This window comes from Physella acuta, unplaced genomic scaffold, assembly GCF_028476545.2.
Source record: "Physella acuta isolate Inbredline_101_S28 unplaced genomic scaffold, ASM2847654v3 ptg000760l, whole genome shotgun sequence".
NCBI lineage: Eukaryota > Metazoa > Mollusca > Gastropoda > Physidae > Physella > Physella acuta.
In genome coordinates, this window is record NW_026732278.1 from 22682 (window position 1) to 47876 (window position 25195).

Consider the following 25195-nt stretch of genomic DNA (forward strand, 5'->3'; position numbering starts at 1 on the left):
TGTATGAACCACACACGTCCTCCTTCCTGTTTACACGGAGATACCCATCTCCTCCCATCTCTTTATTGTAGATGTGAAAAATCATTCGTTTGTCCCGGTTTTCCTAAATTGAGAAAGCGGATGCTCTGAGTAGATCTAGATATAAATTTGCAGTTAGGCATAAGGTAAGTTAATATTCACTATTTTAAAGTAATTTACAAATCATGTCTTCTAAAATAAAAAATTCTAAATTTAAAACGAACGGATCGCCTAGTTGGTAATCTATCGTTTTGGGTACGTAAAATCGCCCGCGATTTGTAATGTGAAAAACAGGTGACTCCTTAAATTTTAATAATTATTTCACATTTTGAGGAGGATTTATGTTTTAAAAAATTCAAAAATGTTTCCTTGATTCATTTATGTACCTGTTTTTAAACAATTGAATTAAAACTTTTCCGTAATTAATGAAGACTAGCGATGTTTCCAACAGATGCAACCATGCTCATTTACTACAGCAGCCATCTTGTCTAAGTTTTATTTTCATAAGCTTTTAGCGCCAGATTCAGGGGGAAGCCACTCTATTTTACAAATGGCTGCTGTTTATATAGCAAATCTTGCTCTCAGACACTGCTGTTTATAGTTAATTTCTGGCCTATATCGATATATTTAGCCATTGATTTAGGTTTATTATTCATTTATCTATAATATTTGACACAAATATATGACAATATAATTCTATTAAAGCCTTGACAATGAGGTAACGTTTTCGTACATAAATAGCCGCGGGCGATTTTACGTACCCAAAACGATAGATTACCGCCTAGTTGACTGAATGATGAACTAGCTGAACTTCTGAACTATTCTGAACTCTAGATCTAGTCTTAACTAATAACTAGTCTAGATCAAGATCTAAATCTAGTGCCGTGAAGTCAGTACAACAGCACTGACTCACAAGTACTGAGTACTCATGTACTAGAACTAGACTAGATGATCTAGTACTATATCTATTATCTATTCTAGTAGTCTGGACTCTAGGCTAGAGTAGTACTAGTTAGTTAAACTTAGTAGTTAGCCTATCTAATAATAGTCTGGAAATTAATCACTCTACTCTAACTAAACTCTAATTCTAATCATCTAATCATTCCAGTCGAATGGTTTGCCTAACAAATACTAACTTTTATATTACTAAATATAATAGATAATAATAAATATTTAAGGTTCCCCTCCCAAAACCTGTTTCTGTGACCTTGACATATGAAGGGATAGTGTAGTCAGCACTATGCCCAGCCACCTTTACTTACCCTAACAGTTGGGTACCCTTTAAAGCTGGGTAGACTCAGGGAATTTCAAGGTCTGTTGACTTGAACCCGGATTTGAATTAAAGACTTACAGATTAGCTGTCTACCGCTAAGCCACTCCATCCCTAAGTATTTAAGGTAATCTATAGTTTTAAGACAATAAAATCTGCTAAAGCTAGTAATGTGAAAGAATAAAAATTGGGTGTGATGCTATTAAAATTAATAATATGGTTGTAAAAACTTTGAGGTTTTTGTTGGACTTAAAATTAATATATATAGGGTCCATTTGATGTTTTTAGTATTTTTTGTTACCAAAGGTAAGCAAAATGTAGTTTTTTATCACTGAAAATGGAAACAAACATGGCAGAGCTATATCATGTAGATTTTTAAAAAAATAATTTTTTATCTAAAAATGTTATCAAAGTTTTAAGTAGGCCTACAAATTACTACAAAGTCTGGTTTTCAGTAGATCCATCATGGAGTTCTTGTACAGCCAATCAATGTTTGTTCTACAAAAGAGTTTTCTCATAATTAAGTCTTAAACAGAAAAAAAAGATTTTCAAGTTCTCTGTATCTATAACGTTTTTTTTTTAAATTTTATTTCTCCTCCAATAATCAACAATAATGAATGAAGCCATCCCACCAAACTCAGCTGCCTCCATTATAGAACCTAACTCTACTAAACATTTTACTAATGTTTCTAATGTTTTTAAAATCTTTAGTTTATGTGAGCTACTGACTGCAGGGCACCACTTTTAGCACCTATACATTTTTTTTAGATTTCTGCTAATCCAAGTATTTATTTTCTGTTATAATTATTAAAAATCTTGCAACATTATTCAAGTACACTGTACCCATTATAAAAAATAATAACAAAGGCTATTAAATTTAGTTTAAATTGGTTTAGAGCTATACCCCAACAATCAGTATTTAGGGTATATGGAGCTGGGCCATGGGGCATTAGTTTGGACACATTTCACAATAAAAATTATTTTATGCTCACCCCTCAATAGTTTATGCTGTGTATACACTATACATTATATGATACCAGCTATCACTAGGTTCCGTTAGACCCATTTCACATTTTACATATTGGTACATACCATAGACTTAGTTTAACAGGAAATCATCTGTTCTGAATTAAGATTCTTGGATATAAAAATGAGTGGTACTAACCAATCTGCCTTTCTCCTGATAAGCCATGTGTGCTATAAATGATCTCCCTTCTGGACCATGTATGCTATAAATTACATAACATGCAATCTGTGTTAGACTGAAATCTACAAAGGGATTTGAAGTATTGTATGTGATAACTTACTAGTTTTAAGGAGGTGAGGAATTTTAAGGGGAGGGCAGTGGTACTGATTCCTCTTTGATCTCCTCCCTGCTAGACCATGATGGTCATATCTTAATATATAAAAGCCCATGTGCGCACTTCCATCTCTCTCTGTCCACTAAATTTTTAAGGTATGTGATCAATATGTTCAGCGATATATGGAGAGTTTAAAGATACAGACTTTTGCTGAAAATAATATGTTGGATGGTTAACATGTCTGAACTAATTTTTTATTTAAATAAGGAACATAAAAATATAAGCATATTCGAATGTAGAAACACATTTTTTAAATTCTGCAACCGAAAAAGTGTTTATTGTTGTTACAAGAACACTAAACATCAGGGCGTCACATGTTTATACTACAGAAAGTTACAAAACTAATGGCATCATCTTCCAATTTTAGAATAAAAAGAAATGAACTATTTTGTTTAGATTTGATTTAGATATATAGATCTAATTATCAAGACGTACACTATGAAATGTATATAATTTTCTCCGCCAAAAGTAATACAAATTACTTTAAAAACAACATAAATGCCATTGAACAGCTGGGTTTTTAACGGAACCATTTAAGTCTCTTAATCAGTGTGTGCCTTTGATATGGTGTTGTGTTGACTAACCTAATATAAAAAGATCAAATGGATTCTGTGGCTCTGTATAGTGTAACATTCTTAAAGCGTTTATTATCAAAATGAGTGTTTAAAATAATTATTATGGATGGTTTTGTAAGAAAAGTTTATTTTTCAAAAGTATCATTTTAATTAACGTCATCTGGGATAAACAAAGTCAAAGAAAATATCATCCTTCACAAAATTTTAAAAAATTACTTCACTTTGTTCCTTAATTGCCAATTATTTCCCTTGATAGATCACACAAAAAATTATTACTTCCCTTTTAAAAAACTACATCGGCGTGGTCGAGTCGGTAAAGCTCATGGTTGCTAAACCGAAAAGTCTCGAGTTCGAACCCTCGGGCAGATGAGGCTCGTTAGCTGGGGACAGCCACTCTTCTAGGAGAGACAACTCCAAAATCAAACAACTGCTGCCTTGTAGTTTGTTCTTGGTTGGACAAAGGCTATGGAAGCAAATCCAAAAAGAAAAGCAGGCTGAAATCGGAGTCAATGGCCTCAATGGCGCATCACCAGTTGACACGTAATGCTTAATTGTGATGGAAGCATGGTCGAGTCGGCAAAGCTCATGGTTGATAAATTAAAAAAAAAGGAAAGTCTCGATTTCAAACTCTCTGGCAGTTAAGGCTCGATCCCTCCCAACACTAAAAATTAAGAACGAAGAAGAAGACTTTGTTTTGGTGTTGGAAAAAAATAATTATATAATAAGAATGGAATAATAAAGTGCAATGTGGTAGGCAAAACACGAATAATTTAAATACTGCCTGTTATTTATTTTATTGGTATGATATATTAATCCAGTACTGTGTATTATGTCAGTTTTGTGCATTACATATTACGAGCCGACCCGCGGCGTATCATACGCCGCATTTTAGTTGTTTTATTTTCTACTTTTCAGTAATTCATAATTTGTGAATTCGACAGTACCAATGTTGCCCCTGCCCTGAAAATATTTGCTTTAAAACACTACCCCCCCCCCCCCTTTCCCCCAACCCCTACCCTATACACCCCTCCCCCGTGAAAGCAGCCTCCTCTTAGTTACCTCCTCTAAGTTTAAAATCGTTTCAAACTAAACTATCTGCCTCTAATAGCCGTCACTAAACCCGGCTCTATGATTGTAAACATTTAGCGTGAACCACTGCTCACCAGACCATGTGGGGGTGGTAGTGATAGAGAGGAAGAGAGGGGACTGCAAGGCGCGCTTGCAGCTTGTTTTCTAACGTCTCCAAGAAGAGAATTATATATATAGATTACTGTGTATTATGTTATTTTCATGGATTACATTAGTACCATTTGTTACACCATTACCATATGTTATGTCAGTACCGTGTATTACATCAGTACTATGTGTTACATCAGTACTATGTGTTACATCAGTACTATGTGTTACATCAGTACCATGTATTGCACTAGTACTACGTATTGCACCTGTACCACGTATTACATCAGTACCGTGTTTCACCATACCAAAGTTGAAATGTTGTGCATTCCCCTAGGGATGGTTGTACTAGTGTACTGGGAGATCTGCCCCACCGGCTCCTCTGGTGTAAGCCGATTGTCTCAGGGTCAGGCATGCCGAGTGTTGAGTCCAGGTGATCTCTCTGACCTGAGCTTGGCGATGTCACCCACAGGACACGCCCTTGTTCGTGCTGGCTCAGACAAATACTTTAAAAATGTGATTTCACAGACGATATAAATGTTTGTAACCCCCCCCCCCCCCCCCCTCCATCGTGCCGCTGTCTTTTGGTGTCTGTGTTTGTGTCATTTTTTTATTTAACCCTTCAGACTCTGGGCTGGAATGCACAGATGTCCACCATTGATCTGACCTTCCTGACCTCGCTGTGTCGAGTTTTGTGACGCATTTTCAAAATCCAAAATTACGACCGACGGTTTTTTGTTCCCTTCAGCCATCTTGACCGTTGACTGTATGTAGCCGATCATGCATGAGACTGAATGCCACTTCTGCTTCACCTTTTATTGGTAAACAAACTGCTGCAAGTCGTTTGGACAGGTGTAGTGTTTTAATTCTTTGAATCACCTGGTGACGTTCGGGGACTGGTTTATCGGAGCTAACGAAGCAGGAAGTTGTGTAGATAACGGTCTGTAGCCACATACCTAGCGATTGGACGGACCAGCTGATATCCTGAGCCAGCGATCACTGGTGCCGATAACCAATCGTCTCCTGATTAGCTGAACTTTGATGACAACAAGGTCACGTGTTTGACACGATCACTTGCGTCTTCCTGATTTAATTGCATGATCAATTGAATGGTGTTTTTTTTTTCAATTTCCAGAAGATAGTGCATGCCTTAATTCCTACGCCCTTCCTTTAGTGTTACGTATGCATTGACGCGACTTTCATATAGATCGCACTTCCTTCTTGTAGCTGTTTTTTTAAACCCTAGAGGTGTCAAGACACGTGTAATTTTAATGTGTTGTTACTGTTGGCACCAGAACAAACTGATGTTGCTACATTGTTTGGTATACGAACTGGTCCATGGCGTCCACACACACAAATCTTGTTCTTTAACGCTGTATGTTACCTATAGTGGACTAGCCGGTCGTGTGATGCTGGTAATATACTTGGGGAAATGTATGCTTCATTTAAGACTCTGTTGGGCAAAGATGTGTACCAACGTGACGGAATGGGTACATCTAACAACAGGAAGAGATTTATAGCAATTTATATTAAAGAAAATGAAACTCTTTGGATAAACGTGACTAAATAACTACTGCAGTCAGTGAAGGAATGACGTTGGGAGTTGTTGTTTTTACTGTCATATTGCTGTAGGTTAAGGTGCGCTAGAGCCTCCTCTAATTTTTTTCTCAAGATGAAATACGCAATGCGGATGTAAATGGCCTTGGTTTTATTCAACCCCCCCCCCCCCCCCACACACACACACCGTCTATCCTCCTGATTACACTGTTTGAATGAAGCCACTGTTGCAGAGTCCCTAGACGGATCTTTATGACCAGACTTCTTACGTGGGATTTGTTATTTTATTTAGCTTTATCGATGTCACAATTCTTCACATGACAGACAGTGGATGGTGCAGGAGATCCCGTTGTTTTTTTTGTGTCTGGCTATTCTTAGAAAGCCATGGAGATAGCTCTGTTTTGTTCTTTAAGTGTAATACATCCTCCCTAATTCTTAGTACCTGAAAGTCTTATTCGAATAGACCGGAGAACTCGAGAACAAAATACACAGAAATATCCTCATAAAAGTTAAAACCTAAATGTCAATCTTGCTGTAGGTGTGAACCATCTTGAAGTTCTTTCAGTCGTAGCGCAGCCATCACATACCTGGATTCGATCCTACTGTAGTCACCTGATGTTTGGTAGTGGCGGTTTGAAACGTCTCATGTTGACCTGTTACTGGGTTGTCTAATGACGCGGGTATGTGGCAGTTTGAAACGTCTCATGTCAACCTGTTACTAGATTGTCTAATGACGCGGGTATGTGGTGGTGTGAAACGACTCATGTTAACCTGTTACTAGACTGTCTAATGACGCGGGTATGTGGCAGTTGAAACGTCTCATGTTAACCTGTTACTAGACTGTCTAATGACGCGGGTATGTGGTGGTGTGAAACGTCTCATGTTAACCTGTTACTAGACTGTCTAATGACGCGGGTATGTGGTGGTGTGAAACGTCTCATGTTAACCTGTTACTAGATTGTCTAATGACGCGGGTATGTGGTGGTGTGAAACGTCTCATGTTAACCTGTTACTAGACTGTCTAATGACGCGGGTATGTGGCAGTTTGAAACGTCTCATGTTAACCTGTTACTAGGTTGTCTAATGACGCGGGTATGTGGTGGTGTGAAACGTCTCATGTTAACCTGTTACTAGATTGTCTAATGACGCGGGTATGTGGTGGTGTGAAACGTCTCATGTTAACCTGTTACTAGACTGTCTAATGACGCGGGTATGTGGTGGTGTGAAACGTCTCATGTTAACCTGTTACTAGACTGTCTAATGACGCGGGTATGTGGTGGTGTGAAACGTCTCATGTTAACCTGTTACTAGATTGTCTAATGACGCGGGTATGTGGTGGTGTGAAACGTCTCATGTTAACCTGTTACTAGCTTGTCTAATGACGCGGGTATGTGGTGGTGTGAAACATCTCATGTTAACCTGTTACTAGGTTGTCTAATGACGCGGGTATGTGGCAGTTTGAAACGTCATATGTTAACCTGTTACTAGATTGTCTAATGACGCGGGTATGTGGTGGTGTGAAACGTCTCATGTTAACCTGTTACTAGGTTGTCTAATGACGCGGGTATGTGGTGGTGTGAAACGTCTCATGTTAACCTGTTACTAGATTGTCTAATGACGCGGGTATGTGGTGGTGTGAAACGTCTCATGTTAACCTGTTACTAGCTTGTCTAATGACGCGGGTATGTGGTGGTGTGAAACATCTCATGTTAACCTGTTACTAGGTTGTCTAATGACGCGGGTATGTGGCAGTTTGAAACGTCTCATGTTAACCTGTTACTAGCTTGTCTAATGACGCGGGTATGTGGTGGTGTGAAACATCTCATGTTAACCTGTTACTAGGTTGTCTAATGACGCGGGTATGTGGCAGTTTGAAACGTCATATGTTAACCTGTTACTAGATTGTCTAATGACGCGGGTATGTGGTGGTGTGAAACGTCTCATGTTAACCTGTTACTAGGTTGTCTAATGACGCGGGTATGTGGTGGTGTGAAACGTCTCATGTTAACCTGTTACTAGATTGTCTAATGACGCGGGTATGTGGTGGTGTGAAACGTCTCATGTTAACCTGTTACTAGACTGTCTAATGACGCGGGTATGTGGTGGTGTGAAACGTCTCATGTTAACCTGTTACTAGACTGTCTAATGACGCGGGTATGTGGCAGTTTGAAACGTCTCATGTTAACCTGTTACTAGGTTGTCTAATGACGCGGGTATGTGGTGGTGTGAAACGTCTCATGTTAACCTGTTACTAGATTGTCTAATGACGCGGGTATGTGGTGGTGTGAAACGTCTCATGTTAACCTGTTACTAGATTGTCTAATGACGCGGGTATGTGGTGGTGTGAAACGTCTCATGTCAACCTGTTACTAGATTGTCTAATGACGCGGGTATGTGGTGGTGTGAAACGTCTCATGTTAACCTGTTACTAGACTGTCTAATGACGCGGGTATGTGGCAGTGTGAAACGTCTCATGTTAACCTGTTACTAGACTGTCTAATGACGCGGGTATGTGGTGGTGTGAAACGTCTCATGTTAACCTGTTACTAGATTGTCTAATGACGCGGGTATGTGGTGGTGTGAAACGTCTCATGTTAACCTGTTACTAGACTGTCTAATGACGCGGGTATGTGGTGGTGTGAAACGTCTCATGTTAACCTGTTACTAGACTGTCTAATGACGCGGGTATGTGGCAGTTTGAAACGTCTCATGTTAACCTGTTACTAGGTTGTCTAATGGCGCGGGTATGTGGTGGTGTGAAACGTCTCATGTTAACCTGTTACTAGATTGTCTAATGACGCGGGTATGTGGTGGTGTGAAACGTCTCATGTTAACCTGTTACTAGATTGTCTAATGACGCGGGTATGTGGTGGTGTGAAACGTCTCATGTCAACCTGTTACTAGATTGTCTAATGACGCGGGTATGTGGTGGTGTGAAACGTCTCATGTTAACCTGTTACTAGACTGTCTAATGACGCGGGTATGTGGCAGTGTGAAACGTCTCATGTTAACCTGTTACTAGACTGTCTAATGACGCGGGTATGTGGCAGTTTGAAACGTCTCATGTTAACCTGTTACTAGACTGTCTAATGACGCGGGTATGTGGCAGTTTGAAACGTCTCATGTTAACCTGTTACTAGATTGTCTAATGACGCGGGTATGTGGTGGTGTGAAACGTCTCATGTTAACCTGTTACTAGATTGTCTAATGACGCGGGTATGTGGTGGTGTGAAACGTCTCATGTTAACCTGTTACTAGACTGTCTAATGACGCGGGTATGTGGTGGTGTGAAACGACTCATGTTAACCTGTTACTAGACTGTCTAATGACGCGGGTATGTGGCAGTTTGAAACGTCTCATGTTAACCTGTTACTAGATTGTCTAATGACGCGGGTATGTGGTGGTGTGAAACGTCTCATGTCAACCTGTTACTAGGTTGTCTAATGACGCGGGTATGTGGTGGTGTGAAACGTCTCATGTCAACATGTTACTAGATTGTCTAATGACGCGGGTATGTGGTGGTGTGAAACGTCTCATGTTAACCTGTTACTAGACTGTCTAATGACGCGGGTATGTGGCAGTTTGAAACGTCTCATGTTAACCTGTTACTAGACTGTCTAATGACGCGGGTATGTGGTGGTGTGAAACGTCTCATGTTAACCTGTTACTAGATTGTCTAATGACGCGGGTATGTGGTGGTGTGAAACGTCTCATGTTAACCTGTTACTAGCTTGTCTAATGACGCGGGTATGTGGTGGTGTGAAACATCTCATGTTAACCTGTTACTAGGTTGTCTAATGACGCGGGTATGTGGCAGTTTGAAACGTCATATGTTAACCTGTTACTAGATTGTCTAATGACGCGGGTATGTGGTGGTGTGAAACGTCTCATGTTAACCTGTTACTAGGTTGTCTAATGACGCGGGTATGTGGTGGTGTGAAACGTCTCATGTTAACCTGTTACTAGATTGTCTAATGACGCGGGTATGTGGTGGTGTGAAACGTCTCATGTTAACCTGTTACTAGCTTGTCTAATGACGCGGGTATGTGGTGGTGTGAAACATCTCATGTTAACCTGTTACTAGGTTGTCTAATGACGCGGGTATGTGGCAGTTTGAAACGTCTCATGTTAACCTGTTACTAGCTTGTCTAATGACGCGGGTATGTGGTGGTGTGAAACATCTCATGTTAACCTGTTACTAGGTTGTCTAATGACGCGGGTATGTGGCAGTTTGAAACGTCATATGTTAACCTGTTACTAGATTGTCTAATGACGCGGGTATGTGGTGGTGTGAAACGTCTCATGTTAACCTGTTACTAGGTTGTCTAATGACGCGGGTATGTGGTGGTGTGAAACGTCTCATGTTAACCTGTTACTAGATTGTCTAATGACGCGGGTATGTGGTGGTGTGAAACGTCTCATGTTAACCTGTTACTAGACTGTCTAATGACGCGGGTATGTGGTGGTGTGAAACGTCTCATGTTAACCTGTTACTAGACTGTCTAATGACGCGGGTATGTGGCAGTTTGAAACGTCTCATGTTAACCTGTTACTAGGTTGTCTAATGACGCGGGTATGTGGTGGTGTGAAACGTCTCATGTTAACCTGTTACTAGATTGTCTAATGACGCGGGTATGTGGTGGTGTGAAACGTCTCATGTTAACCTGTTACTAGATTGTCTAATGACGCGGGTATGTGGTGGTGTGAAACGTCTCATGTCAACCTGTTACTAGATTGTCTAATGACGCGGGTATGTGGTGGTGTGAAACGTCTCATGTTAACCTGTTACTAGACTGTCTAATGACGCGGGTATGTGGCAGTGTGAAACGTCTCATGTTAACCTGTTACTAGACTGTCTAATGACGCGGGTATGTGGTGGTGTGAAACGTCTCATGTTAACCTGTTACTAGATTGTCTAATGACGCGGGTATGTGGTGGTGTGAAACGTCTCATGTTAACCTGTTACTAGACTGTCTAATGACGCGGGTATGTGGTGGTGTGAAACGTCTCATGTTAACCTGTTACTAGACTGTCTAATGACGCGGGTATGTGGCAGTTTGAAACGTCTCATGTTAACCTGTTACTAGGTTGTCTAATGGCGCGGGTATGTGGTGGTGTGAAACGTCTCATGTTAACCTGTTACTAGATTGTCTAATGACGCGGGTATGTGGTGGTGTGAAACGTCTCATGTTAACCTGTTACTAGATTGTCTAATGACGCGGGTATGTGGTGGTGTGAAACGTCTCATGTCAACCTGTTACTAGATTGTCTAATGACGCGGGTATGTGGTGGTGTGAAACGTCTCATGTTAACCTGTTACTAGACTGTCTAATGACGCGGGTATGTGGCAGTGTGAAACGTCTCATGTTAACCTGTTACTAGACTGTCTAATGACGCGGGTATGTGGCAGTTTGAAACGTCTCATGTTAACCTGTTACTAGACTGTCTAATGACGCGGGTATGTGGCAGTTTGAAACGTCTCATGTTAACCTGTTACTAGATTGTCTAATGACGCGGGTATGTGGTGGTGTGAAACGTCTCATGTTAACCTGTTACTAGATTGTCTAATGACGCGGGTATGTGGTGGTGTGAAACGTCTCATGTTAACCTGTTACTAGACTGTCTAATGACGCGGGTATGTGGTGGTGTGAAACGACTCATGTTAACCTGTTACTAGACTGTCTAATGACGCGGGTATGTGGCAGTTTGAAACGTCTCATGTTAACCTGTTACTAGATTGTCTAATGACGCGGGTATGTGGTGGTGTGAAACGTCTCATGTCAACCTGTTACTAGGTTGTCTAATGACGCGGGTATGTGGTGGTGTGAAACGTCTCATGTCAACATGTTACTAGATTGTCTAATGACGCGGGTATGTGGTGGTGTGAAACGTCTCATGTTAACCTGTTACTAGACTGTCTAATGACGCGGGTATGTGGCAGTTTGAAACGTCTCATGTTAACCTGTTACTAGATTGTCTAATGACGCGGGTATGTGGTGGTGTGAAACGTCTCATGTCAACCTGTTACTAGATTGTCTAATGACGCGGGTATGTGGTGGTGTGAAACGTCTCATGTCAACCTGTTACTAGACTGTCTAATGACGCGGGTATGTGGTGGTGTGAAACGTCTCATGTTAACCTGTTACTAGGTTGTCTAATGACGCGGGTATGTGGTGGTGTGAAACGTCTCATGTCAACATGTTACTAGATTGTCTAATGACGCGGGTATGTGGTGGTGTGAAACGTCTCATGTCAACCTGTTACTAGACTGTCTAATGACGCGGGTATGTGGTGGTGTGAAACGTCTCATGTCAACCTGTTACTAGACTGTCTAATGACGCGGGTATGTGGTGGTGTGAAACGTCTCATGTTAACCTGTTACTAGACTGTCTAATGACGCGGGTATGTGGTGGTGTGAAACGTCTCATGTTAACCTGTTACTAGACTGTCTAATGACGCGGGTATGTGGTGGTGTGAAACGTCTCATGTTAACCTGTTACTAGATTGTCTAATGACGCGGGTATGTGGTGGTGTTATCTCGTTTATTTGTGCCCAATCGTTTTCCTGATTAAGTAAGTGGTTCTTCGTCCTTAGCTATCTGATACAGGGTGTGTCATTTGGGGTAATTGTCATATACCAAAGTTAAGTTGTAATATTTACTAGCGTATTGGGGGGATATACTGTAATCGTCCTTTACCATAGTTGTCATGTTGACTGCTAGCATATTGGAGATATTCTGCAGCTGTAAATGTCATTGTGAAGTCTTCTATAGCTAGCCTAGAGCCAACCCCAGTGTACTGGGGCGGTTATATATTTCTTTTCTTATCCATGTCACTGTCAAACATATTTATAGCCTAAAATCTTTTATGAGTTACCCTAGGCATTTTATAACATGCAGCAGTTGAGTGGGTCGGATTGTGGGGTAGTGAACTAGTACCAAGATTCGTCTCACTAATGTTATGATGTTATCTGGGGGGGGGGGGCAGATTTCTTGATCTCACAATGCTCAAAAGCCGATAACTTGAGTACCATTTAAGATAGGTAGATGAAGTTCCATATATAAGCGTTAAATTGTATGTACCGGTTTCTTTCACCTTAAAAAGATACGAGACCGTTTAGGTGAGATCACTCCCGCTTTATTAATGATGGATTTATCTGAAAATCTAACGAGTGGCCGATTAGCATAAAAAGAGAGTCTGTTTCTTTAAGTCTGACCAGTTGCCCGTCCAGGATTATCTACGTGTTAGCTCGCGTGACACATTGATTTAATGATGGGGCGAGGTTTGACAGAAATAGATATTTCTTTCGTTGGACGCAGGCAGACACTGGGTGAACTTGGGCTTCACGGTTCAATGACGCCCTCAAACGCACCCCCTCTTCTAAATTTATACGACGACATAGCTGCCTCTTCCCCCACACATCACACCTGGTATTTCTATCCTTGTCTCTCCTCACACATCACACCTGGTATTTATATCCTTGTCTCTCCCCACACACCACTCTTGACATCTCTATCCTTGTCTCTCCCCACACATCACACCTGGTATTTCTATCCTTGTCTCTCCCCACACACCACTCTTGACATCTCTATCTTTGTCTCTCCCCACATATCACACCTGATATTTCTATCTTTGTCTCTCCCACACATCACACGTGATATTTATATTATTGTCTCCGCTACCGTCTCGCATATTTGACAACCGGATGTATTTAGTACTGTGCCGTAAGTTTTTATCTATTGAAATATATCCCGTAAGAAAGTTAATATTGTGACAAGGAAGAAGGGGGTGCCTGAGATTATTGCATGTCTCGCTTTTTTTACCACGTCGCTTCATGTTTATTTATAGCCCCGTTAGCGTCTAGCCGGGCCTTGCAAGTGGGTTATTGCCCTTTGCTATAAAAGCCGACGGACAGGGATTTGTGGCCCTTATGGTCGACGGATGAAGGGTAACATTTGCTTCTGCTAACGTCGAGCGTAAGTTTCTCGGTATTGTCATGTTCTTACGGATTATTAGCTAATCCCTCGGTAAACCTAACTACTCATGTTTACGTAACTGTTGTGATTGTGGGATACGTGGCGTTAAAATCAGCAATTAGGTGACGCAAGCAATTAGTATGTAAACAAAGAATTGAAGATAAACTCGGAACTTGTATGTAAGATTCGCGGAACGGAATGTTATTTTTATTTCTATTGCATCATAGATATTGGTTTAGTGTGTTATCTTTAGACCGCTAGTTGCATGAGATATGGCGGGCTAGGTTATAAATAGTGTGGCAGTGTGACGTTTGACCAAAGGTGTCGGGTGCTGTGTTACTCGTGTAAGTGCTGTTCTGTGGACGTCAAAGGTTTATGTAAGTGCTATAGTGCTGTTCTGTGGACGTCAAAGGTTTATGTAAGTGATGTAGTGCTGTTCTGTGGACGTCAAAGGTTTATGTAAGTGATGTAGTGCTGTTCTGTGGACGTCAAAGGTTTATGTAAGTGATGTAGTGCTGTTCTGTGGACGTCAAAGGTTTATGTAAGTGCAGTTCTGCGGTCGCTAAAGGTTTATCTAAGTGCTATAATGCTGTTCTGTGGACGTCAAAGGTTTATGTAAGTGCTATATTGCTGTTGAGTGTGGATACATGTATCAAGCTTAACGTTTGATGAGAACTTGTTGACATCTTTTGCTCCCGACATTGACGCAGTACACACATTGAGTGAGTTCTGTTGCTGAGCTTCACCTAGATTCACCATTGGTGTTTTACCCCGCCTTTATGTTTACTGTTGTAACTGGGTCCAGTGATAAACTAAAGCCCTATCTCCATGTACTAGTCGGACCCCTAGACTATCCACGTTTTTCACAGATACAAATAATGAGTTACCTTCACAAAGAAGCCTTTTAAACTACCTGTTGTGTTATTTATTATCTGCCGCGTGTGCACTAGTTTTGTCTTTCAAGTTTAATAACAGCGCGTTACATTTTTAAAAATTGTTCTTTAAGTTGCTTATACTAGTATAGGTAGGTCATATCCACACGGGTGGCTCACGATCTGATTGGTCAACCTCTGAACCGGAACAGATTCTCCCGCATTGCTGTTATTTTCTTCTCATTCTTCATGCGTCGCATCAGTAACCCGGTTGTTGTTTTTTATGTATGGGGACGGTCTGAAAACGGGAACCCTCTGTAAACCGCGATCCGGGATTCTTGGAATGGGGGCATGGGATCGTCCACACATGACGTCACACTCCTGTTAAGCTTGTCCTGTTAAGCATAACGTCATTTATATACGCGGGGGTCGTCCATAAATGACGTCACACTTTGGGGGGGGGAGGTCCGTAATTTTGTGACGGTGTGTGATGAGGGGGGGGGGGGGGGGGGGGTTCAGATGGTGTGAGTCACACTTGTGCATTATAAAAAAAGCAATGTTATAAAGCGAGTTTTAGTGGGGGGGGGGTTGCGTTTTAGAAATTTTTAAATAGGAATTGATTTAAATACTCTATGTAGACAGAGTTCAGACAAGATTTTGGAAAAATATCAATGTTTAAAAAAAAAATTCAACTGCAGTTTTGAAAAGGGGGGGGGTTGAAGGGTGAGGTGTGACGTCATTTTAGGGGGTCTGGCTTTGAGTGATTGAGGGGAAAAGGGGGGGGGGGGAATCGTCCAAAAAGCGTGACGTCTTTTATGGATGACCTCTGCCCCCCCCCCCCCCCCCCCCCTCCTCGAGTGAATGAAATGAGCTCTTTAACGAGTATGTTGTTATTTAAAAGAAAACGATGTATATGCTGGCTATTTAAAAAATGTCTTTGACTGTAATTTTACTGAACTATTAGAACATTATATTTCTGCACGGCACAAAAGCGGCCCCTGACCCACGGTCTACACACAGAGGATAAACACATTTGGTTATGTTTGCTGATGCTTGCATTCAATAAATAAATGTCTATTGATTAAAGTATCAAGCAGTTGGGCTCACAGCCGGTGTAACTACCACTGTCTGTCTTGTAGGCTTGTTTCTGTTAGGTACTCTCACCTCCAATAATAATAATGGTGTTGTAGAGGCTAATTAGCCACACATTCTAACAGAAGTTAAGTGTTGTAGAGGCTAATTAGCCACACATTCGAACAGAAGTTAGGTGTTGTAGAGGCTAATTAGCCACACATTGAGAAGTTAGTTGTTGTAGAGGCTAATTAGCCACACATTCTAACAGAAGTTAGGTGTTGTAGAGGCTAATTAGCCACACATTCTAACAGAAGTTAGGTGTTGTAGAGGCTAATTAGCCACACATTCTAACAGAAGTTAGGTGTTGTAGAGGCTAATTAGCCACACATTCTAACAGAAGTTAGGTGTTGTAGAGGCTAATTAGCCACACATTCTAACAGAAGTTAGGTGTTGTACATGCTGATAAACCAAACAGTCAAAGTGTGGTCTGACCTTCAACATCACAAGAGCTTATCACCTTGTGGAGTAACCTTTGACCTCTAGTGTTTAGATAGAGAACATTCCCTGAAAAAAACAGCTCTCTATCTGAACACATAAGGTGGCTAAATACATGTGCATCATAGAAGGGTGATTCAATACATGCACACCATAAGGTGGCTAAATACATGTGCATCATAGAAGGGTGATTCAATACATGCACACCATAAGGTGGCTAAATACATGTGCATCATAGAAGGGTGATTCAATACATGCACACCATAGGTTGGCTAAATACATGTGCATCATAGAAGGGTGATTCAATACATGCACACCATAGGTTGGCTAAATACATGTGCATCATAGAAGGGTGATTCAATACATGCACACCATAGGGTGGCTAAATACATGTGCATCATAGAAGGGTGATTCAATACATGCACACCATAGGTTGGCTAAATATATACACGCCATAGGGTTTCTAAATATCTGTGAAATGTGTTTTATTTCAACATTTACCTACTCTGTCAAATGCCTGTAATTTTGGTTGATCCTGTTTCAGTAATCTGAGTCATCAAGAGGTAGAGACAAAAGTTGGCATACAACTGTGTACATTTTGTTGAAAATCTTTGGTGGGACTCATTTAATACCAACTAGTTGAATATGGACATAACAGCGTTGAAGAAAAACTGTGAGGCTGCAGGTCAAGGTCACCTGCTACAGTTCTGGGACAATCTGAATGAAGATCTCCAGAACTCCTTAGCCAATGAAATTTCAAACATAAATCTTGATGTGAGTAATGCTTGGGTTGGGTTGTTTTTTTTTTTCAATTTTATGAGTAAAATCTAGCACAAATAGTGTACATAGGCATGTCATAATAAAGGTTTACTTTTTTTTTAATGTGAAGTTATGATAAGGTTATTATTATCAGCATTGACACATTGCTGATAACATTGTAATTGCAGGAGGTCAATGAATATTTTAAAGAAGCAGAGCTGTCTCTGAAAGATTCCAATGAAAAGATAGACGACCACCTCCAGCCATTGGAGCCTGCTGTCTGTGGCAGTGTGGCCAGGAGCAGTGAAGAGCTGTTAAAAAAATACGAGAATATTGGTAGACATCTTTCTTATGTTTAATTATTCAATGGTTTCTTTGTTTTAGAAACTGAACAGTAATACCTAGCTTGAAATGTTATTTTTGTGTTGTAAGAAATGTATAAAATTCAGTTGAACTGTGGTGTGTGTTTTAGGATGTCTGTTAAATTCCATTGAACTGTGTTGTTTTAGGATGTCTGTTAAATTCCGTTGAACTGTGGTGTTTTAGGATGTCTGTTAAATTCCGTTGAACTGTGGTGTTTTAGGATGTCTGTTAAATTCCCTTGAACTGTGTTGTTTTAGGATGTCTGTTAAATTCCATTGAACTGTGTTGTTTTAGGATGTCTGTTAAATTCCATTGAACTGTGTTGTGTGTTTTAGGATGTCTGTTAAATTCAGTTGAACTGTGTTGTTTTAGGATGTCTGTTAAATTCAGTTGAACTGTGTTGTTTTAGGATGTCTGTTAAATTCCGTTGAACTGTGTTGTGTGTTTTAGGATGTCTGTTAAATTCCGTTGAACTGTGTTGTGTGTTTTAGGTTGTCTGTTAAATTCCATTGAACTGTGTTGTTTTAGGATGTCTGTTAAATTCCGTTGAACTGTGTTGTTTTAGCATGTCTGTTAAATTCCATTGAACTGTGTTGTTTTAGGATGTGTGTTAAATGAACTGTAAAATGTATATCTGGTTCCCCAGGCCTGACTGCCATAGGCAACAATGAAGTGGCTGTGCTGCTGTTGGCAGGGGGTCAGGGCACACGGCTGGGGGTTCCCTACCCTAAAGGAATGTATAACGTTGGCCTGCCCTCAGCCAAGACACTGTACCAGATCCAGGCAGAGAGAATTGTCAAGCTGGAGAAAATGGCTGAAAAAGAAACAGGAAAATCTTGCAATGTGCCTTGGTATGTGAAGTTGAGAAAATGTTTATTTTTTAATATTGGAATCTTTTTTTAATTATCTTTTTATATCTTACTAACTGCTAGAATGTTTGTGGATAAGTACTAAATTAATTTCAGTCTTTACTTATTTACATTTTTAGCATTAGTCCAAATGTTATATTTATTTCAGGTACATCATGACAAGTGAACATACCAAAGAAGCTACAGATTCTTATTTCCGTAGCCATAACCATTTTGGCCTTAACAAAGAAAACATAATTCTGTTTGAGCAGAGCTTACTCCCTTGTTTTGATTTTGATGGAAAAATAATTTTAGAATCTCAGTCAAAAGTGGCCTTGGCTCCAGGTATGTTCTGGTTGTTCTACATAGATGTTGGACTAGTTAAAAGGAAATTGATGTGGTTAATTAATGAAAATAAAAATTAGATCTATTCTAAAAATAATAATTTAAAAATATGAAAACTATTAGCTTATGTCTTTTAATTAATGAGTCATTTTTTAAAACCTTTTTAGTGAATGTCTAAAATGATTTTTTATTATTTTTAAAATTATGAGTAAACTGTAACTTTTAGATACATTTTAATAAATTTTATTATTTCGTAACACTTTATGTAGATATATAATGCAGTTTTTGTACATGCTTGTTTATTATCAAGCATTTGTTTAGCATTTCAAATTTGTAAGCTTCTTCTAAAGACCTTCTACGTCCATGTAACTTAGTAGGTGAAAATAAATAGTATTGAATAAGCACAAATATAGGCTCTGATAGAAATTAAAGTGAGTTACTCAATGATAGATAATTCATATTTGGATTTTTAAATATTTTTTTGGTTTAGTTTTTACTTGTATAAACATTCCAAGCTTGTTTGTTTATGCTAGTTCATTGAAGATTTGGCGAAAATTCTAAAATTAGGCAGTTTAAATAAGAATCTTGCTTATACCAGTAAAAACCAGGTGAAAATTTAAGAAATGTGGTTGTTACCTCAACAGCTGGTAATGGAGGTCTGTACCAGGCTCTCAGAGACCAGGGTATCCTGGATGACCTGTCCTCTCGTGGTGTCAAGTATGTCCATGTTTACTGTGTAGATAATATACTGGTCAAAATGGCTGACCCTGTTTTTATTGGATTTTGTCTAACCAAAGATGTGGAATGTGGGGCTAAGGTACCAACAATTTTTTTTCATACAAAAACTTTTTATTTGGATTAAATTTACAGTCACAGATTTATATATTTTTAAAGATCAGACCTGCAAATAACTGTCAGTTTATTTGTATAACCTAATGAAATGTGGCTTGGTAAAACTGAAGGTTGGAGATGATTTAACAGGTGGTGGAGAAAACAATCCCTAAGGAGGCAGTTGGGGTCGTGTGCAAGGTCAATGGCAAGTACCAGGTGGTTGAGTACAGTGAGATCACTTTAAGGACTGCCGAGAAAAGAACAGCAGATGGCAGATTACTGTTTAATGCTGGAAATATATGCAACCATTTCTTTAAAGTTGACTTCCTCAAGTTTGTTTGCTTGTGAGTTTCACTTTATACTTTTATAGTTGTCTAAACAATATTATTTTTTCCATTCATGTATGCTTTGTCTTAACTCTTCCATTCATGTATGGTTTGTCCCAACTCTTCCATTCATGTATGGTTTGTCTCAACTCCTCCATTCATGTATGCTTTGTCTTAACTCTTCCATTCATGTATGGTTTGTCCCAACTCTTCCATTCATGTATGGTTTGTCCCAACTCTTCCATTCATGTATGGTTTGTCCCAACTCTTCCATTCATGTATGGTTTGTCCCAACTCTTCCATTCATGTATGGTTTGTCCCAACACTTTCATTCATGTTTGGTTTGTCTCAACTCTTCCATTCATGTATGGTTTGTCTCAACTCCTCCATTCATGTATGTTTTGTCTCAACTCTTCCATTCATGTTTGGTTTGTCCCAACTCTTCCATTCATGTATGTTTTGTCTCAACTCTACCATTCATGTATGGTTTGTCCCAACTCTTCCATTCATGTATGGTTTGTCCCAACTCTTCCATTCATGTATGTTTTGTCTCAACTCTACCATTCATGTATGGTTTGTCTCAACTCTTCCATTCATGTATGTTTTGTCTCATCAGAAAAGAAAACGAGACACAGTTGAAACACCATGTGGCCAAGAAAAAAATTCCTTATGTTGACTCCAATGGCCAGTTACAAAAGCCAGATGCTCCTAATGGGATTAAAATGGAAAAATTTGTGTTTGATGTTTTTCATTTTGCTCAGTAAGTCAAATTTTGCACTGAAAGATAATTTAACCGAAGGTAACATAAATAGATAACTTTAAATTTCAAAATATTAAAGAAATATCTGCTAAGACTGAAAGTTTTAAGAACTCAGTAGATTTGTCTTTAATATTTTGATTCAAATATTATTATAATATATCTTGAAATTATTACTATTATTTACTAAATCTTTTGCTATGTTAGGTTTGTTTGCATTAATTTATGCTTAGTAACAAATAACTTAATAACAAAGAATGCTTACTAAATGTAGAAGTGAATTTGTAGAATTGGTTGTACTCTTCTGATGGGGTCTGAATGGTGAATGTGGGGTTATTGAATTGGTGCTGGATGTGTAGTCTCTTGTAGAATATCCAAAGCTTTGGAAAAAACACTTAAGTGCTGTATTAATTAACTAAAGTAATTGCTGTACTTAATGCTTAAATATGGCCAAATAAAATAATTCTAGGGTTAAACTAATTGAAATATTTATTGGACTTCGAGTTTTTTTGATTCGGCTTAAAGTAAAAACCTTTTAAATCTGATTCCTTTATTATGAAAAAAGTAAAATTACATTAGGAACATCCTTAAGTCTGCACACTTCTGATAGAATACAAGTTGTTTATTTTTTTCAAATGAATAACATTTATTTCATATTCCTGTAAATTTAGATAAAATCTATTTAAAATTTTTTGTTCCCAGTATCTTTTTCTTAGTTACAGAACTATTGACATTAATTTGCGATAACATACCATGGCACTAATTAATTTTTAATTTTAAAGGTTCTTCACATATATTATTAATTTTTGTGAAATATGATTTTAATTTTTAAAAATTTGAATGATGAAAATTTGGTAAAAATTTAATTTGAAACATTAATTGCAAAATTTTAAGTTAAAACATGTCGAACAAATACCTTGGTGATCAACAAAGATTAAAATCTGATATTTCACAAAAATTGTGGTAAACATTGTTAATGATCTGCTTTGCTGCATTTATTTTTGTTTAGTAACTAACAGGGTCTTTATTTTCTCTTTCTTTTGTGTTGTTTTGTTTTTGTTCTGTTGGTGTTTGGTTTTTGTTTTGCATGGGCCATATTATCCTCTATATACTCTGTTCATTATAAATTAATTTTTTTAATCTCTGCTTTTGGTTTTATGCTTTTTGCTTTGGGAATGGAATATTTTTTAAATATTTGGAACCTATGCTTTGCAAAATTTAAAAACCTTTTTAAAAAATATAAATGTAATGCATTTTATATCTTTGTGTACAATTTTAATATTTATTTTAAATAATTTTTGAAAACTCCTTGGATTAAATATTTTATTACTTAACATATGTTTAATGGATTATCTAATTTAAATCAAACCCTGACCCGTCTTCAAAAACCCACCCTTGTGTTTGTGCTGGCTTTTTGTCTGTGTCTGTGTTTCAAATGTGCTAGGAATTTTGCTGTCTGGGAAGTGCTTAGGGAGAATGAGTTTTCTCCCTTGAAAAATGCAGATGGGCAGCCAAAAGACACACCCACCACATGTCGCAATGACCTAATGAGCTTACATCACCGGTTTGTGCTGGCTGCAGGTGGAAAGTTTGTCCACTCTGATGGTACACTTTACACAGACATACAGAGGTTAGTCTATGATTCTATTTTATTTTTTTATTTTTTCACTAATGTGAATAAGCTTTTTGTGTTGTACTACCCTACCAGCTCTAATCACATAATATACCCAATCTGCCCCTACTTAGCTAGAAATTTGCTGTTGAATGCTAGATAGATCTAGTAAATATATTGTGAAACTATAATTTAATCAGTTTAAAATATGACCAATTTAAAATTTTTCTAAAATCTTTAATTTAATATTTTTATTCAATTTAAAAAAAATTGTTTTACAAAAGGTATTTGTTTGGAGATGTACCAAACAAAATTGTTTGATATCCTTCTCAACACCTTTTTGTTCTATATGTAACAATCTTTTTCTTTTGTGTTTCTGTGTTGTAAGAAAACATCTGAATTATCAGAATTATGAAAAACTTCCATAAATTAAACACTAGCCGTTTTATTATCAAATAGACAAAAATATAAAGTTATTATAATTCCCCAAACAATTGTTTTCATTGTATGTAATAACATTTTTATCTGTATGTCCTAATGATATTCATAACGTTTAAAAAACTAAATCAACTAATACTGAGTAAACTCAACTGATTATTCTAAAACAATATGTTTTTGCATGAGCATGAAATGTTGTCTACTTTGTTGCTTCTTCAGAAACAATAACAATAAAGAAAATGGTAACAATTGGTGAGTAATGTTTCCAGTCTGTTATTGTAAGCTGACATTGAGCTGCCATTTTTTTTACTTTGGTATCAATAATTTAAACACAGTTGCCTTGAAATTCAAACTATGTTGTATTACTGTTAATTGTTTAAGTTTGTTGAGAATCCAGATGTATTAATGTGACTAAATATAATTTCATTGTCTTGGAGAAGTACTTAAAATAATTTAGACTAAAATGTGAGATTTAAAATAGAAATATGTGTATTTTGTCGTAAAAAAGTAATATAGTACAATACATTTTGTTAACATTTTGTAGCTCATTATATTTTTTTAAAGGTTTATAAGTTATAACTGGTTATTTATTTTCCTTAAATTTTGTAATTTATTATTTTTCTTACAGTCAACAAAGTCAGGATGAGGAAGACACTATTGTTTGTGAAGTTTCTCCTTTAGTTTCTTATTATGGAGAGGCAAGTTATATCCAAAATTGCATTGATTATCTTATTTGTGTTATGTTTGCTTCATTTTTTAAAATTGAATTTCAATTTTAATTTACAGGACTTGGAAAGCATTGTGAAAGATAAGTCATTTAAACCCCCTCTGCTTATAGAATTAGGGGAAGACAACAAACCCACAGTGTTAAAGCAAGGGAGCTAATAACATTTTAAAATTTATAAATAGAATTATTAGAATTATATTTTTGAACAATTATGCAAAAATGCCTTTTCTGTATTAACTTTGTTAAATTACATAAACCTATTCAATTAACACATCTTGAAAGGAGTTATTAACAAAGTTCAACCATCTAAAAGAACATCCAGAACACAAATTAATGTGACCTTTAACTTACTCTTCAACTAAACATAGACAAATTAAGTATGTTCTATGGTGAATAATGTTAAAATAGAGCTAAAATGACAGTTTGTTTTCATCTATTGTATTTTTAAGATACTATGTATACAAAGTTGACACCTGAACAGGATGAAGCATGAAATACATGAAAAATTTTTAAGAAAGAATTGTAAATATGCTTTGTAATAAATTGTATTTTTTTTTATTTCTGTTTTGTATTTTTGATGGGGTCTTCCTTAATATTTTTTTTTAGTAACAGACATTTTCAGTTGTGTATACTTTATTTTATTTATTGCTTTCATGTCACTCATAATGATCATGCAATGAATAATAAACCAAAAAAATTAATTTACTCACATCATCTGTTTAGACATTAGCTTTTCAATTTTGGAAAAATGATTGTAATGCCAAAATTTCACTGCAAGTGTTTAAAATGTATGTTCTTCAAATGTTTGTTGAAGTTAGGTTTCCGTTTCAACTACTCAAGAAAGTAATTTAACCATGCATTTTTTAACATTTGGCAATGTCTTTATTTTCCTCTAAGTTCTTGTATCAAGGAGTTTATAACACAAATTCTAGCTTTTTGGAGACCATTTATGGTTTGCTATTCTGGTGATCAAGTTATTTTATTGAGTGTAGTAGACTAGAATAATGTACATTGCTGTTTTATTTGTTTCAGAGTGGTTGATATTTTTTAGAATTGAAAAGCTATGTTATTATTAAGGGAAATCAAAAGAATGCCAATAGACAGAATGAGTTTTATTTATTTAGGTTTGGTTCTTTGTATTTTAGTATGTTGATGAATAGTTACTTGTCTTAGGTGGGTTTGGTAATAGACTCTAAACTTATTTTCATATCTAAAGACCTCATCTTTTTTAAATTTTATTTTCAAAATAAACTTTGTCATTCCTGAAATAGATATTCAGTTTTGGGGACCACATGTTGTATTTTGTGCATATTATTCTTGCTATTGTGATGACCAGCATCTGGTCCAATTCAAATTAGATTTAAATTGCTTATAATTTCCACTGATAAATTGTTGATTCTGTTGAAGCTGTTTGAAACAGTGCTTCCTGTTAGATCACCAAGCTGGATCTGATGTGGTGGGATTTTTTTATCTTTAACTTATGATTAACACAATTTAAATGTGGATTTAATTTTGATAATTGTTTTTGTTAAATATAAGAATGAGGGGAACAATAAACTGGGATGCAGTTAACTGAAAAAAATTACATTTTTTTTTTGTTTAATTGTTTTGTATTACAATATTTGTGCTGGTGTCATAATTCATAATCTATAAATTTTGTATTTTCGCTATAATTCTATAAATGGTATTTAGTAAATAAGTTGTCTGGTTATGAGAAGAAATGTTTAACAGATTCTAAAAAAGTAAAGAATGCAAGTCAAATAATTGTTTATCCTTTAAATTGTAAAGCTTAAGAATGAATGAAAACCAGTTTTTT

At 37.3% G+C, this 25195-nt stretch overlaps 1 protein-coding gene across 7 annotated transcripts; it reads left to right on the forward strand.

Annotated features, from left to right (window-relative positions):
* Positions 1 to 3: 3 nt before the first annotated feature.
* On the forward strand, positions 4 to 25158 carry LOC131950400 (UDP-N-acetylhexosamine pyrophosphorylase). Of its 7 annotated transcripts, none has more exons than XM_059312518.1 (12): positions 6 to 164; positions 16918 to 17147; positions 17321 to 17468; positions 18142 to 18346; positions 18513 to 18688; positions 19333 to 19505; positions 19670 to 19863; positions 20462 to 20605; positions 22041 to 22232; positions 22872 to 22904; positions 23281 to 23350; positions 23439 to 25158. In XM_059312518.1, the coding sequence occupies exons 2-12, from the start codon at positions 17019 to 17021 to the stop codon at positions 23535 to 23537; spliced, it is 1563 nt and encodes a 520-aa protein (XP_059168501.1). In that variant the 5' UTR covers positions 6 to 164; positions 16918 to 17018; the 3' UTR covers positions 23538 to 25158. The 7 variants fall into 7 exon arrangements, with proteins under 7 accessions (XP_059168508.1, XP_059168501.1, XP_059168507.1 ...); XM_059312524.1 differs by having other exon boundaries at positions 7 to 164; positions 22047 to 22232; XM_059312523.1 differs by lacking the exon at positions 6 to 164 and adding an exon at positions 13662 to 13680.
* The last annotated feature ends 37 nt before the right edge of the window (positions 25159 to 25195 follow it).

Bases quoted from the DNA above. Each gene is read 5' to 3' on its own strand.
- LOC131950400 (XM_059312518.1), top strand. From the start codon at position 17,019: ATGGACATAACAGCGTTGAAGAAAAACTGTGAGGCTGCAGGTCAAGGT. The intron at 19,506-19,669 runs GTACCAACAATT...ATGATTTAACAG, and splicing joins ATGTGGAATGTGGGGCTAAG to GTGGTGGAGAAAACAATCCC. The intron at 20,606-22,040 runs GTAAGTCAAATT...GTGTTTCAAATG, and splicing joins GATGTTTTTCATTTTGCTCA to TGCTAGGAATTTTGCTGTCT.